This window comes from Argentina anserina, chromosome 4 (assembly GCF_933775445.1).
Source record: "Argentina anserina chromosome 4, drPotAnse1.1, whole genome shotgun sequence".
In the NCBI taxonomy this organism is placed as follows: domain Eukaryota; kingdom Viridiplantae; phylum Streptophyta; class Magnoliopsida; order Rosales; family Rosaceae; genus Argentina; species Argentina anserina.
The window spans coordinates 2,300,766-2,318,220 of NC_065875.1; the positions used below are offsets into that span (position 1 = coordinate 2,300,766).

Below are 17,455 nucleotides of genomic sequence, written 5' to 3' on the forward strand. Positions count from 1 at the left end.
ACTATATTTAAAATTTTATATTTCTTTATATTATAACTTTACAATACATTTAAAATAAAATTCTAGTATTATGAAACAACTATATCAAGTATATGAGGTAAACTTCTCGGGATTAATCGACATCAGCTGATACTATCGGTACTAATATTTAGGGACCACGTTAAAACTTCATCTAATTCGGACCTCGTCTGACCGCCAAAATTTCCGGTAAACCGAAAACACCACTAATATGCCTTAAGGGAGGACCCATTACCAAAATGCGAACGTCGAAACCCGTTTGCATATATGAAATCATCTAATTTTTTCACCGATTGTGCGCGGTCGCACCGAGGAAACTCATTTGGCAAAACCCCGATCAATGGGGTTTTAATATGTCAAAATGCCTCTTTTTTTGTTGATCGTAAGTACAGACAGTCAAACTATGTTCAAAACGGACGAATTTTTACGGGGTCCCTAAATATATATACCGATCACATCTGCTGGTGTCGATCGACCGTATTTAGAACCGGAGTTGTCGATCGCCGAAGTTTCCACTAATGTATCATAACTTTTATACTAGGTTTTAAAAGAAAACTATCGCATTATGAAGTGACTATATGAATGAAACTTCTCGAGATTAATCGACACAAGTCCGATGTGATTAGTATTTATATTTAGTGACTCTGTAAAAATTTCATCCAATTCAGACATTGTTTGACCGTCGGAATTTCCGGTAAACCAAAAACATCACTAATATGCCCTAAGGGAGGACCCATTATAAAGAGGCGGACGCCAAAAGTCGTTTGCATATCTAAAATCACATAATTTTTGTTACCTATCGTGTGCGGTTGCACTGAGGAAACTTATTTGGCAAAGTCCTGGTCAATGGAGTTTGAATATGTCAAAACGCATCTTTTTTGGTTGATCGTAGGTACGAACGGTCAAACCATGTCTAAAAAGGACGAAATTTTTACGGGGTCCCTAAATATATATATTGATCACATCTGCTGGTGTTGATCGACCATATTTCGAACTGGAGTTGTCGATCGCCTAAGTGTCCACTAATGTATCATAATCTTTATATTAGGTTTATAATAAAACTATTGCATTATGAAGTGATTATATGAAGGAAACTTATCAGGATCAATCGATACCAGCTGATGTGATCGATATATATATTTTTAGTGACTCTGTGATAATTTCATCCAATTCGGACCTCGTTTAACCGTCAGAATTATGGTAAACCAAAAACACCACTAATATGCTCTAAGGGAAGACTTATTACTAAGATGCGAACGTCGAAAACCGTTTGCATATTTTAAATCACCTATTTTTTGTCACTGATCGTGCATGGTCGCACCGATGAAACGTATTTTGCAAAGCCCCGGTCAATGGGGGTTGTAATATGTCAAAAAACCTTTATTTTTGTTGTTCGTATATACGAATGGTCAAACCATGTACAAAACAGGGGTTCCCTAAATATATATACACAACAATGAAATAAACTACACAACAATTATCGAACGATACATACATGAGACTACAAAAGGGGCCGCACTAACCTTTGGTGAACGGTTCTACACTTCTACCCAATTGATGAAAAACAAACGGAGGCCAACCTACAGAAGCTAGCAGATAGAGCAACCCAGAAAAAAAAAACTACAATTCTACAAAACACGAATTACAATAAATTGGAAGGAAAAGACACCTGAAGCGCGTCTTAAAAAAAAAAAACAATATGAAGTATCCGCCTCTACTTGCTAACTGTCGGCTGTAATCTCACCGTCGCATTCCGATACGTAAGAGATTGAGAGCACAACTATTGACAATAGGTCTATTGGTACGGATAATCGAGTTTTAGATTGGGCTAGACAGATTGGTTAAGTATCAAATACTCTAATTTAGACAACCGTCCAGAACAGAGCCTGGTGGGTTGGTGTTCTTAAGGCGGCAACTACAGCTTTCTCATCTGCATGATAAATCTCTGTGATCGGGTCCAACGTAAGACGAAGACAATTGTGTAGGTTGTTTTCGATCGAGGGCTCAATCTCTGTGGTCGACCGGGCATTAATATGGTGGATGGGCGGGTTCGTGGAGGCGTAGATCAATGAAGTGGCATCAATCGGCGGTGAGATAGTCTCTTCTCATGATGCAAAGGATATGCATAGTTCTTTAATGACGCGATTGCTGGTCAACAGTATTGTTCTAGAAGATATGATTGGGCCGTAGACACGGTTCTTAAAGTTGAGATATTGTACTCTTTGGGACATCATCAACACATACGAGTTTGTTTCATAAAATAAATAAAAAAACACATGCGAGTTTGTTTTTGAGGTTTCACCACAAAATGCGTTTCAATGTGCCGACTCCGACATATAACCACAATATATCTACCTGCAACCTTTCTGTGCTTCTCAAGGACCAGCCCAACTAGGTCATCACAAAGCGCTCGCCTGGGTTACTGCCTTTGGGGCCTTTTAATTGGGGTGTGATTTTGTATGATATTAGGCCTCATGCTCTAACGGTTTGGACTTGGGCCTTCATCAGGGTCTGGGCTTTTAGCCCACATGAGGGTTATCTTATATTTTTTGTATTTTCTTGTCCTTAATTATATCGGGTTTCATATTTGTCGGCCATTTTTCTCTTATATGGTGTATTTTTCCCCTCATGGTGCATTTTTCCTTTAATTTGTGGCTTATATTGTTTTAATTAAGATGGGTGAACTCGATTATTCACACTAATGTCATCGTATCCCAACTATATCCGGATTATTGGTCACTCATCACCAAAACAACCTGTCAACTACCATTATATATTCATGTGACTTCGAGTCTACACATTTAAAGTGAATATGGACACTTACTAATTGTATTGTACCTGCTCACGTGTGAGCTTCTTAGCTTTCTTAGATAAGGACCCTTTAGATAGTCTCTCAATGCTTACTTGATTTTCCTATTCTATAATGGATTATTGTATATTGGGTATCTTTAATTTTTGTAATTCAAATATACATATCTGTAGAGATTTGTCCTTGTGATGTGCAATATCTTTTTGTCCAAAATTGATTTTCTAGAATTTATTCAAAAATCAATATATATTTTTTTTCTAAACATAAAAAAAATTTATGATGTTTGAGAAACGCTGTGAAATTGATGGCGTTTAACACACGTCATTGAATCCATTTCAATGACATTTTTTAAATGTCTTTTTTATGGAACAAACGTCTAGAGATGGCGTGCAAAAACGCATGGAGTGGTTTTTATGGCGTTTTTCAAACGCCATTGATGTGGTTTTGTGTAGTAGTGTGTTCCTTTCTCTTCAGCCACATCTCCTCCATGGCTTGGTTTGTGGCGTAATAGAGAATACTGGTAACAAGTCGGAAGCAGTGTTTTTACTGTTCTTATGATTTCAAATAATTTAGAGAAACTAGAAAGTCAAATTTCAGACTAATATTGTCTCAAGAACGATGACGGTCGATATTTAGGTTTGGTTGCTATGAAGCAAGGTCTAAAATATCGATATTTTCGGCGAAATATAGTCAAAAATATCATTTTTTGGGACCATAGATATATTTTTCACATACCACCATACTATTGCACGATATTTTAGAAATTTCGCGATAATCCCGAATTTATCGCGATATTATCTCTTTAATCTCGCCCAACTTTATAAAATTGAGACAAAATTAAAATGCACATGGGGAGGTTCGACCATGGGTCACCTCAAAGGAACCTCAACTCCTCAACCAACTCAACTAAGATGGATATTGTGGTTATTTTATGCACATTATAATATATATTTGGTCTTAATAATTTTAAATACTTTCAATTATTTTATGAAAACTATATCAATATTGATATTTCTTCGATATTTTTATCGAAATATCTATTTTTTAAAAGGTCGAAATTTCCGGTGTACTCGATATTTTAGTCCTTGCTATGAAGTTGTTCTTCTACTGAGGACAATATATTTTACTCCTAAACTAGAAGCTTAAGCAACGAACGATGCTGGTCTAATTTTAACCTTAATTACTAGCGTCTGTATAAACTCTTTGACGTACTAGTCTCCCAAATTCAGGTACTTAAATGTCTGTATCAAAATTTTCACTCAGGTAAAGAATCTTGATCTAGTGAGATTTTCTTTTTCCTTTTCGTCTTTTACCTGCATAATTGAAGAAAGACGGAATGTGAATTAAGAGAAGAGTCTAGACTCTAGACCCATATGCCCAAAACAAGAGAGAAAAAGCTCATCATGCTTTACCGCCGTGTGGCGTGAGTCTGAAGAATTTTGTGTGCTGCAGCTTGAGCATCGCACTCACCCACCCAGTAGCCCCCTGATCTCCAGTTTCAAACTCCTCTCACACTTCAGTTTCATTTTGCGGGTCCATTTTCCGCACTCAAAACCCACCAATTTAACTCCCTCTCTGGTTTCTACTTTCTTCACCAAACTATAACCCAAAATTCGAAAGAACATATTCCTTGCTTTTCATTTCAGCCTCCACCATTCGTTTGTTCCAAAACTCCTCAGAGAACCCAACTCCCCTCTGTACCCATTTGATTTAAAGCTCTCATCTTTTTCACAGTTCTTGCTTTTCTCTTCAAGGAATGAAAGTCTTTGGTGGCCAAAGCAGTGTTCTTTATTCTTATATTCGGCCTTTTCGTTTTTGGGTCTCCTCTGCTTTGTTCTCTGCTCTTTTCTTTGCTCTGAAAGATTGAGTTTTTGGGTTGTTGGAGGTGAATTGGAGATGGAAACTGCGGCTCTTGATTCTATAATCTACAGGCTTCTTGAAGTTAGAGGGAAGCCAGGGAAGCTGGTGCAACTTCAAGAGTCTGAGATTAGACAGCTCTGTTTTGTGTCTAGAGATATTTTCTTGAGGCAGCCTAATCTTTTGGAGCTTGATGCACCTATCAAGATTTGTGGTACTTTTAGAGTTTTACTTCAAACCCATGTTCTATTTTTTATCTTGGTTCAATTATTGTCTGATGCTTTTCATATAGATTGATCAATTTTTGAGATTGAACTTGATATAGTTATTATGTGTTCTATGCTAAGCCTAAAGCCTCTAAGGGTATTTGACTGAGCTTGTTGCAGGGTTTATTTGTACTTAGGAGTAGTGTAAAGGGTGTAGATGATTTTGATTAGCATGAACTGGTAGTGAACAATTTGGGGATGAACCGTTTATGTTCATTTCTTGATTGAACTTGAGAAATGGTCTTTTATCTTCTCTGCTGTTTCAGTTCTCTTTGTATTGACTTGACTAAATGGAACAAACTTGTCAACTTTGAAAACTTAAGCCGGCTACTCATATTGGTTGAGGAAACGCACTAGTAAAGGCCTCCACTTTGCGGTGATGAGGTCATCTATAACTAGGGATCCCTATAACTACTGCTTCCAACTACTGAAAATAAAGAACTAATTTGTTAATTGCTGCTTTGTAACGTCGCTCTTATATAATGATGACAGCTTAAGCTGTGACTATCAATTTGTAGGAACTCGTGTTTTTCTGTAGTATGTGGTTTACTGATGTTAAACTGGTTGATAAAAGAAGAAGAAGCAGAATTACAACTTATCAAGCAAAACTTGCAGCATTATTTCATATCTCAAGCTTGAATCATTTCATTGATCCTTACTCTAGTAGGATGACTGGCCATTAGTTTTAGTTTATAGACCACAAACCCAGCTTGATGCATTGTTTGGACATGCCTTTCAAGCGTGGTAATTGTGGGATTGGGGATGCTTTGTGGTCTCACACATGAGTTATGTAGAGATTCAGACCTTTAGTTTTATTCTCTAGTTTACATAGTCAAAATATTTTAGAATAAAAATAAGTCTTTCTTCTATATCCTGTTTACCTTTTATATGCCCTGTTGCGCAATTTCTCTTAATCTTATTTCTTTATCCTTCTCCAGTGAAACTTTTTCCTTCAGCCTAATTCGTGTGACAGAAGTAACTTGGTGTTATGATATAGAAATGAAACTAGCAAAATTCCAGGGTTTGGAGTGTAAACTTTTGAAAACTCCATGATAGAAATTAAAACTGATTATTTCTGTTCATGCATAGAATAATGCCATGAAGAGATGACTCGCCAACATGTTTTGGCATAATCTACTCATTTATGTGCGATGTTTCCTTTTTTCCCTATTACAAAATGTTACTTACATGACTTCATTATGTCACCCAGGTGATATTCATGGTCAGTATTCAGATCTTCTGAAGCTTTTTGAGTTTGGTGGACCACCTTCTCACTCCAACTACTTATTCTTGGGGGACTATGTAGATCGAGGAAAGCAAAGCCTAGAAACAATATGCCTTCTCCTTGCATATAAAATTAAGTATCCTGAGAATTTTTTCCTACTGAGGGGGAACCATGAGTGTGCTTCAATAAACCGAATATATGGGTTTTTTGATGAATGTAAACGGAGATTCAATGTCAGGCTGTGGAGAGTATTTACAGATTGCTTCAACTGCCTTCCTGTGGCAGCTCTCATTGATGAGAAAATACTCTGCATGCATGGTGGACTATCTCCCGAGTTAAATAATCTAAATCAAATTAAGAATTTACCTAGACCAACAGATGTTCCTGAAAGTGGGTTGCTCTGTGATCTCCTCTGGTCTGATCCAAGCAAAGACATCAAAGGCTGGGGACCAAATGACAGGGGAGTTTCTTTTACCTTTGGTGCAGAAAAGGTGACAGAATTTCTTCGGAGGCATGATCTAGACTTAGTTTGTCGAGCTCATCAGGTCTGTATACCTTGTTTCTTGGTTGGAGGGGTCTAGAGAAATTCATTTAAGAAGACTTGCGTGATTCTTTTATACAAAAAAAAAGGGTCTGAAGAGTCATCCCGAAACCATACAGCTACATTCCACTGATTAAATATTATATGTACTTGCAGGTTGTAGAAGATGGATATGAGTTTTTTGCTAATAGACAACTAGTAACAATATTTTCAGCTCCTAATTACTGTGGCGAGTTTGACAATGCTGGGGCAATGATGAGCGTGGATGAGTCTCTTATGTGTTCTTTCCAGATTCTAAAGCCTGCTGATAAGAAGCCAAAGTTTGGGTTTGGGAGTAGAGCAGCACCTAAGACAGGTGCACCAGCGAAGGTATATATTCATCCATCCCACCAAATGTTTGAACACTATATCGGTGCATAATGTGAGAATTTTTTGTTTTTTTGTTTTTTTCTTCTTCTAATTTTTTGTTTTTGAAACAGAAAAGTATTCCAATTTTGTGGCAACTGAAACAAGAGTGAATTATATTAGTACAATTTAAATGACCATGTATGGACACCGTAAAGCAATAGATAAGTGTTATTTTGAAAACCAGAACCTGTAGGAACTATGCCAAACCATTTTCATGGTTTCTACTTTCTAGAGAAGTTAATGGTTCCCTGTTGGACTTATGAATGCTTGCCCCAATTGCTTCAGGTGGTGATATAGAACTCGCAAAGATTGTGTAGAAATATTTGAATTTATGGTATATGCATTTAAATTCCAAGCATCTTGCCCTTTATGGCTTACTCCAGTTTTATGGGATAATGCATCTGAGAATCTGGATTGGTTAAGTATGGATTTATATTCGAATAGGAGTTTATGGCTTTTATTAACAAAACAATATTTAATGATTTTTTTCTTTAAACCTTAATTATTCAACTGTTGTTCGTTTATATTGATGTCCTTGAATTCTTGCTAATCATCAAGAGAGTGATGAAGACTTCAGTGGTTATATTTTTATTAACAGTCTAAGATATTTTCATGATTGCATTACCAAAGTTTTGTCAGTAGTGTATTGGAGTTCATATGAGTTCGTTATATGAATAATCACTCTTCGGTTGTCACTTGCAGTACCATTGTTAAATCCGCATCTTTGATTTTCTTTTCAGTCATTTCTTGGCAGAATGGTGTAGGTATTTCATTATGATGAGAGATTTAAAGAAAATATCTGCCTGGTTGGACATAGCTAATGTGGCAGCTTAAGTCCTGTTGTTTTCAATACAATATATACAGATGGCAACTTCCTCCAGCTAGCAGAAGTGCAACAGATTTTCTGTGAAGACTGTCTAGAGAGTCACTCCATGTATGGGAATCAGAAAAGTTGGAAGAGGGCTGGGTTGAATCATTTTTACATTTTCCTTGTGTTATTTGAGTCTTGCATTTCCATGTAAAATAACAACAGTTGTAAGACTCAGTCTGATAATTCTCTGTTCTTTGTTATATCCGTATCTGCTGTACTGTTATGACCATAGAATGAAAATAGTGACTTGTGAGAGTTCATTTCCCTTCGCATTATTTTGTACTGGAGATGTGTTGTTTGATGAGGTTGACATAATTTACTTCCATCCTATAACTCTATAAGCTAAAACCACCAGTTTATATCTATACATTGTCACTGAAATTTAGAAGAGTGATGCTAAAAAATAAAGATGGCACCTTTACCGCTTGACTCGCAATTTTTCAGTATGAAATGATTGAAGCCTCGTATCAAATTCTTGTTTCCCAACACAAGGACTCCCCAATACATCTTCTGAGAATCACATTGGCATAAATGCCGATTTGCACCCCAAACTTGGCTGAAATTGTCAATTTGCACCTCGAACTTGCATTTGAGTCAATTTACCTCCTAAACTTGGTAAAAATTGCCAATTTACACCCCGAACTTATATTTGAGTCAATTTACCTCCTAAACTTGGTAAAAATTGCCGATTTGCACCCCATCTGTTAAATTTAACTGTTTCTATCCAATTTTGCGTCACATGTCATGCATTTAAGGGGTAGTATTGTCATTATATATTTATTCATATTGAATAATGAAATAAATTAATAAAATTACTTAAGAGGAACACTTGCTACAATGTTTATTTTTTCGAAACATGTTATAGATTAGGACTCCGAATCCTATGGGATTGTGGTTATGCAATGCCTATATATTGGTTTCATTATCAATCAATAAACGGTTACGTTCTGTTCTATTACGTCGTTATTATTCTCGTTTTGTTCATCCTCCAACAATGTGTACATATAAAAATATATTTATACACAACACACTATATTTGAATGGGTGGGTATATTGAATATATAATTCAAAATAGAGTTAAGTAGGTAGAAAAAAAGATGTAAATAAATAATTTGATTAACAAAATAATCCTCATTTAAAAAAATATTTTTATTTGTTTTTAAGAAAAATATAAATATATAATGACAATACTACCCCTTAAATGCATGACATGTGACGCAAAATTGGATAGAAACAGTTAAATTTAACGGATGGGGTGCAAATCGGTAATTTTTACCAAGTTTAGGAGGTAAATTGACTCAAATACAAGTTCAGGGTGTAAATCGGCAATTTTTACAAAGTTTAGGAGGTAAATTGACTCAAATGCAAGTTCGGGGTGCAAATTGATAATTTCAGCCAAATTTTAGGTGCAAATCGGCATTTATGCCAATCACATTTGACATGCCTCCATCGTCGATCATCAAGTTCAAACATAGATACACCACATTGAATTCTCATGTGAAACCATCACGGTCAAACTCAATTGAACTTATTCCTTCTATATTACTCTGGATTGACTGTATCTTTCCCTGAAAGGAATAAATTAAATAAATCCATTTGAAGAATATAAGTAAGAAAGGAAGTAAATATATTCGTCAACTTAATTGGTTTCAGAGTCAATTATATGTTTTCCTTGGGTGCATGTATATATGCATGGGTGAATCCTATGTAGGCGATGCTCAAGCATCCCTAAGCCAATTAGAACAAAAAAAAATGCTAGTATTAATTTTTTTTTGTAAAGTCAAGTATCTCCTACACACTCCCACACTCAATCACCATACCCATACCCACACTCACACCTACACTCACCCACACTCAATCACCTCACCCACCCTATCCTCTCGGCCTCTCCAATTTCACAGAGACGACATTTTTTTTTCTCTCCGTCTTGTCGTCTTCTCCCATCTCCTTCTTCCCTAAAATTAAAGCTCTACGCTCCACTAATGAGTTAGGTGGCGGCGGAGAGAATCACACCAAAGATGAAGAAATAGAGAGGTGGGTTCTTAATTTTTCAATCTCCTTTTTTGTTTTAATTTTTTTGGGAGGAAATGAAATTGGAGATTTTGGGGTTTTAGATTTCTGGCCAAGTTGAGATCTTTATTGAATTCAAGTGTTGGGTGTTGTTTGGATTTCGACTCTTTAACTTCAATTTAGGGTTTGCTTCAACATCTTTCCAATTGATTGTGGATACTCAGATTAATATTTTTGATTGTTGAATTTGGCTAATTAGTGTATCCATTGGACCCCATTGTTGCAATATTTCTGAAAAGAAGCGAAGAAGCAAGGTTTTTCCATCCACTGATTCCACTACATCGGTTACATATGTTTTATAGCTTGGAGGTAATCATTATGCTTTCTTCATCTAATGAACTTAATTAATTGTTTGTTGATATATGAATTAATGGAATAAAATTCTAGATTTTTGAATTGTGTGACTTTTGTGTTATACTATTCTATTGAATTGTTTGGTTATGTATGTTGGTAGAATAGTAGTTGTTTAATATTGATATTGTTTTTCAATGATTATCGGTTATTAGACTAAGATTATATAATGTCATCATCAAACGGAAGCGTCAAATTTAGATAGTTTAACTTTTTTGTTGTATCCATTTTTGTTTCCATTGATAAAATTTTTTCGCATTATCGATATTTTTCACTATTTTCTTCTTCTTTGGTTTTATATTTCAAGCATCCCAAATTTAGTCATCCAGAATCCGCCACTGTATATATGCATACGAGATTGCTTCTATCCCCGCATACTCTACGACAAGTTAAACTTTTGCCTGAGATGAGGAATTCAACTGCCAAACTGAAACCACTGCGAACATGGTTCTCTTCTTTTCTTATTTTTGTTCCTTCACCTCCACAATGTCGAAGGAATTCGGAGCATTCATGATGACTTTGTTGATTTAGAAGTTTTAATTTGGGTCGATCACTTTCTCCAGGTTGCAACTCGTGTACATTTTGATCAGGATTTCTCAATTTTTCTCATTTCACCCAACTTCGGATTATCAAATTTTAAGGGCAAATTATAAGATAGTACAATTTTCCATATTAAATTAGAAAAAGGTCATCACTTATTTTCCAATTATAAAAATGTCATCTAGATATTATAAAATAGTCAACAAGCTTAGAACAAAATTAGAAAATAGTTACTTTTAAAATATTTTAAGGACAATTTTACCCTTTCTTCTTCATCATATTCTTCTTTTTCCTTATTCTTCTAATTTCGGCCATAACTTTGTCGTTTGACGATGGATTTAAGAGTGGTTAGTACCGTTGGAAATATTTTTCTCTCTCTTTCATTTGATGCCATACCTACTCCGAACCGATCACTGTATAAGGTGCAGCAACCCTCGCAAGAGGCTGCCGCCGTCGATGGTGGTGCTCCAAGTAATTTTGCCAAAACCAGAGCTCAAGGTTCCTTAATTCTAGTTATTCTCTTCATTCTGAGCATACGCAGACCAATCTCTTTTGAATTTTAATATAATTTTGCATATAGACATTTCGTCTCGGCATGTCACACCTGCTGTCACACTACCTATCACACCCGCTATCACACATACGGTCCCACCCGCTGTCACACGTGCTGTCACAGTACATGTAACACTAAGTGTCACACCCGATGTCACACCCGCTGTCAAATCTGCTGTTACATCCACTATCACATCTGATGTCACACTCGCTGTCACACTACCTACCACACCCGCTGTCACATTACCTATCACACACGCTGTCACACTAAGTGGCACACCCGTTATCACCCTTGTTGTCACACTAATTGTCACACCCGTTGTCACACTACCTGTCACACTCATTGTTACACTGTTTTATGTGATTATGTTGTGACACGAGGAAGAAGAAGAAACTGCTATGCGCAACCATAAACTACTCTGGACACCTCTCATCACAATTTTCTCCCATTTAGGCATATATGGCGAGCCCTGCTTCAACACTAGCCTTGTCTCGCCGTCAACCCTCCTTTCTGCATCGATGTCCTCTCTTCAATTCGTTGTAGTCATTACCACATTCAAATCTTCACCATCTTTTATGATCTAGGATCCTCCCGACGAGCTCTGCATCAGTGACCTCTGAAGCCCGGATCTCTTTTCCCTGCGACACCTTTCCCGCACCTCTTGTCTCGGCGCCTCCAACGTCGACCAGTCCTCATGCTTGTCCTTGCGTCTCAATCATATCTTTGGGCCTTAAACGTCGTCCCCGAGGCTCCTTCTATGTCGTTCCCGCGGTTCCTCCTATGTCATTCCCGCGGTTCCTCCTATGTCATTCCCACGCCTCCTCAACTCGTCCCCGCATGGAGAGATGCGGTGCTTGTTATAGATCTGGTTCAGTTAAGAGAGAGAGAGAGAGAGGGAGGGGAGGAAGATGATAGAGATGATTAAAAACAAAAAAACAAATAGCAGTGGCAATTTGTAAATTTCATTAAACTCAGGGGTAACAGTTTAAGCATTTTTTTAAACTAAGTTTTTTATAATTTGCAAATCCTATTTGATTTTTTTATAAATACATGTATTAAATGTGAATTTTTTACAAGAAGCCCATTATAAATTTTTAAAAGCATAAAAAGTGACTAATTGAAGACTACCTACCTAATCAAGTCTTGAGAGACTCACTTTTCTATCACATTTTTTTTTTCACAAATCAACCGTTACATGTTTATGGCTGCAATAGATTATTTCGGAAAACTTACTTCCAACTTGTTAACCATGAAGGCATCAAAAACTAAATCAAATCACTAGACATACCAAATATGTCAAACAAGAACTATAAATGAACATGCTTATTAATTATGGTTGTGAATGTTTAAACGATTTTTAATTTAATTAAGAAATTAAAATTTCATGAATAATCTTCTTCATTCACTCATGAATAATAGGATATTTCGATCTTATTTTAAATTTTAATCCGTATTTATTTAGGCCTAATAGTCTAATACCTATTACCAATGACATAAAGTGAATCAGTTCATCAACAAACTTCTCAATCATGAAAAAGATACTTACAATCAAGTGGTCCGTTGGAAGAGAAGACGAACCCATAGAAACAATTAAGGAAGGAAGGGTAGCAGCTAGGTTGGTGATGGCGGAGATGCTAAGGTGGTGCAAGTCTCCGATTTCTACATAGATAAGATTGGTTTTTGAAAAGAATCGTTTTGTGGTGGTGGTTTGACTAATCGGGCTGGGATCGGCAAAGAAGGAAGGAGAAGAAGTTTGAGGAGGAAGAAGAAGAAAGATGGGATGCGGCTGAGATAAAAGAGAGGAAAATTAGAAATATTAGGGTGTCACTGCAAAAATACCATATTGCTCTTGACGCTTAAAATTTCAATAGATCATAACTTTCGCATACCATAGATCACGTGTCTACAATCTCAGTTCAATGTACTCTTTCTCTTAAATGATGGAAAATTTCTCGGAATGTCGACGAACAAAAAGTCAATCTTTGTCGATATCAAGGTGAGAATTCAAAGTGAAATACTACTTTATGATATGATGAATAAAAAATACTAACGCCCCAAAATCCTTAAATTAAGAAATATATTTCAAGGGGCACAGGGTGTTACATGAACTGTGCTGTTTCATGAAGATTTGATTCCTTACCAATATGATGATCTTGGATCCAGTTTTACCTTTGGCCTACATTGACCCAACTGATTCATCTTCTCAGCCTAGTCAAACTCGTCACCCTCTTTCCTTTCACACATATGTCATCGACGTTGAAACCTTGAAAACTGGAACCTAGTCCCCCTCAACCTCCGACGCCAGCGTCGACCTCACCAGATCGGTCCCTCGCCATCACCGCCGCCATCTAATCTAGAACCCAGTCTACACCTACCTCCGACATCTCCATCCCAATTATGGTCTCCTCCACCAGTCGGTCAAGATCATCTCATCCTGCCGTCTACGATACCGTTCAACGATGAACCCAATACCATATTCGATCCCGACGACGCTATCATGGCCAATCCCGATCCAATACCAGATCTGGAACATGTTCCACGACCAATTTTCCCCAACCCGCCACAACCCAATTCTGCTCCAGAACCTCTCCGTCGCTTGGCCCGGTAGCATGCACCATCGGTTCTATTGCGTGACTATGTTTGTTCCCAAGTTACAAATTGCCCAAACTCGTCGTCTTCTTCACCATATTCGGTGCCAGTTAAAGGTATGAGATATCTTCTCTGCAATGATCTCTCATATCACAAATATACTCATTTGTATCGGTCTTTTGTTGCTCAGTTCACCCAGACCAATGAACTACATACTTATGTTGAAGCTGCTCTGAACTACAAGCTTTAGAGGATAATAATACATGGACTCTGACCACTTTAACGGCTGGGAAAATACCCATTGATTGTTGCTGGGTTTACAAGATCAAGCATTGATCTGATGGTTTTGTAGAACATTATAAAGCCCATTTGGTTGCGAGGGGCTTCACTCAGATGGAAGGTATTGATTACCATGCAAATTTTCACTTACTGCCCATCTCCTATGTTTATTACATGGTGTTCTTGATGAAGAAATTTTCATGTTTCTTTCTCCTAGTTTTCGGTGATTAGGGGAGAACTTGGTCCATCGCCTTAATAAGTCATCATATGGTCTGAAACAAGCTTCCAGGCAATGGTTTGCAAAATTCTCTCATGTTATTCGGTCATCTAGGTATATTAGTCTGTAGATTATTCTTTATTTACTCAAAAACATGGAAGTCATTCACGGCTTTATTGATATGTGTTGTTGACATACTAATCACTGGTAATGATCCAATTGCTATTTCAGATTTAAATGGTTTTCTACATAGCCATTTTCGTATCAAGGATTTGGAGATTTAAAGTACTTCCTTGGCATTGAAGTTTCCCATTCCAGAAATAGGATCTATAAATCTCAACAGAAGTATGCTTTTGAAATTATTAGTGATGTTGGTTTGATGGGAGCAGCCCCTGGTGATACCCCTATCGAGCGTAATTTGAAATTATCAAATGAATGTGTATTGCTTAAAGATGTTTCTCGGTATAGGAGATTGGTTGGAAGGTTAATCTATCTCACTATCTCAAGGCCCGATATAACTTACTTGGTGCATGTGTTGAGCATGTTTATGCATGAGCCGCGCAAACCTCATATGGAAGCAACATTACAGGTTGTTCGGTATCTCAAGAATACACCAGGGCAAGGTCTGTTCTTTTCTTCCCAAAGTGATCTTAGACTTCGTGCTTATTGTGCTTCAGATTGGGCTGGCTGCCCTATTACTTGAAGATCTACTACGAGTTATTGTGTTTTATGGGTTCATCCTTGATTTCTCGGAAGTCAAAGAGACAAAGAGTTGTTTCACTCTCTTCGGCTGAAGCAGAATACAAAGAAATAACAAGAACTTGTTGTGAGTTGACATGGTTAATAGTCTTCTTAAATATTTAAATATACTTCATCCAGAGTCTGCGTTGTTGCATTGTGACAATAGAGAAACACTTACACATTGCAGAGAATCCAGTTTTTCATGAGAGAACTAGACACATTGAAATGGATTGTCACTTCATTAGAGATAAGATTGAAGATGGATCAGTTGTCACTATGTTTGTTAGTAGCTGATGTCCTTCAAAGCCTTGGGAATGAAAGTTTTTATTCCAATGATTCGCGAATTAGGAGTTCGATGTTGGTGTTGGCTTCCTCTTCATGGGCTTGGCCCAAGTTGGTATAATCTTATGTGGTCATGTGAGCTGCATGTGCTAGGTTAAATTAATAGCACAAATTGGAGGCACATATATAAATATATAATATGCCTTGAGGAGCTGCCGCACATGAAGTTGTTTGAATAGAGAGGCAGAGAAGCATATTTGCAGCCATATACTTGAATACTCCTACTGTATTTTCTCTTGGTGGTGGTGACGTAATTATCCAAAGTTAAATCTCTAAGAGTTTAGTTGTTGGGCTGCTATATATTGTAATTGAGAAGTGAGTATTACTCTCATTCTCTATTGATTCAAGAGAGAACTAATAGGTTTGGGTGTTTGGTTGTTTGGTTGTTTGAGTTTTGGTGGAGAGAGTTATTATTGATTCTAGTTGTTTATTTCTCATATTTCATCATAATGGAATATTTGCTGGCTCCGAGAGTGGATGTAGCTCAATCATATTGATTGAGTGAACCATTATAAATCTTGTGTCATTGTGTTTGTTTTCTTTATTGTTTCAAATCAATATTGTTATTTGTTTACGCTTCCACACAACATTCGACTGATTCGAGATATCCACTCTCAAACTTGAGGGGGAGTGTTAGGAAGTAAATATTGTGTAATTTGTAAATTAGGGATATTAGTTATAGGCATATATTTACTGCCTCTTTTACTCCTTGATCATGGAGATAGTTTCCTTCTAGGAAAGGTTCTGTTCCTCTTGTAGTCTGTTTATATGTTTCAACGTGAATGAATGAAATCAAGGTAAGCCAAAATATATTCTTTTCAAAAATGCTAGTGAGGAGAATGTATAAGACAAAGAAGAGAAACCCGTTTCTGTCTCTTGCACTGAGCCTCGAAAATTCTACACTCTTCCTGTAAAAATCTGTCATGGGCGTAAGATTAGGAAATACCCTTCTGGACACCAAAACGCTTAAAGAAGAAAAGAATTGAAGTGTTGATTCAAGCTCCAAGAGGAGCTCTTGATAGATTTGTCGTCAAACAGCCACAAGCTTCAGTTGAAGGCATAGTCCATGGATAGCAACATGATGGAAGGGAACAATAATGGAATTGCTATTGAGGCATGCAAAGATGTTAAGGGAGGGTCACATTTCTAGTTCTCACACTGTGTTCCATGATATCCGAGCTCCAGCCTTGTTAGTTCTATTCATGTCCGTTACTAGGAGTAATGGGACCGGAGATTTGAATTAGGAGCAAAATCAGGTCAAGTAGTCTTAATAATGGCCAGCAGGTTTAAAGATTAGCAATTGTAGTGCAGTTTGAGAGTTATTATTATAACGTCAAGTATGTAGTTCCTTTCACGTTTCTCTTCATAGTTCTTGAAAGCAAATATGCATATTTATCTCGTGTAAAAAAAACGCATATTTATCACTCTTGGTGCATGGTGTACCATTTGAAACTTCAAATCCAGATTTTCTGCTTGATCATGAATTGCATGAATATTGATCTTATGCTTTTGCTTGGAAATAATGGTCTTGATCTTCATTGACTCACACTTCATTTTTACTTGCCCTCCCTTACACTTCAAGTTGCTCTTGATCACAAGTAAAAATTACCAATTGAAGCTGTCCTAACCTTTTTAGCAGAATACATGTTAAGAGTTTTTGTTCTTTCTTTGGGTACTCGCGAATGTGATGAATGAGTCGCATGATTCTCAAATTAGCCTTGATTATGATACGGGTTGATCGATGAGCCCCCTTCGATCTAATTCAAGCCGTAAATTCT

At 36.9% G+C, this 17,455-nt stretch overlaps 1 protein-coding gene and 1 long non-coding RNA gene across 4 annotated transcripts; both read left to right on the forward strand.

The window, feature by feature from the left end:
- The first annotated feature begins 4,192 nt into the window (after window positions 1-4,192).
- LOC126792560 (serine/threonine-protein phosphatase PP1 isozyme 3-like) lies at window positions 4,193-8,265 on the forward strand. Of its 3 annotated transcripts, none has more exons than XM_050518965.1 (4): window positions 4,193-4,898; window positions 6,161-6,720; window positions 6,873-7,085; window positions 7,865-8,265. In XM_050518965.1, exons 1-4 carry the CDS (start codon window positions 4,724-4,726, stop codon window positions 7,886-7,888), a joined length of 972 nt encoding a protein of 323 aa, XP_050374922.1. In that variant the 5' UTR covers window positions 4,193-4,723; the 3' UTR covers window positions 7,889-8,265. The 3 variants fall into 3 exon arrangements, with proteins under 3 accessions (XP_050374922.1, XP_050374923.1, XP_050374924.1); XM_050518966.1 differs by having other exon boundaries at window positions 7,879-8,265; XM_050518967.1 differs by having other exon boundaries at window positions 7,989-8,265.
- A 5,531-nt stretch (window positions 8,266-13,796) lies between these two features.
- LOC126792578 (uncharacterized) lies at window positions 13,797-16,143 on the forward strand. The gene is made up of 4 exons (XR_007671933.1): window positions 13,797-14,214; window positions 14,289-14,498; window positions 14,595-14,708; window positions 14,826-16,143. It is a non-coding gene; the product is annotated as an uncharacterized LOC126792578 (long non-coding RNA).
- The last annotated feature ends 1,312 nt before the right edge of the window (window positions 16,144-17,455 follow it).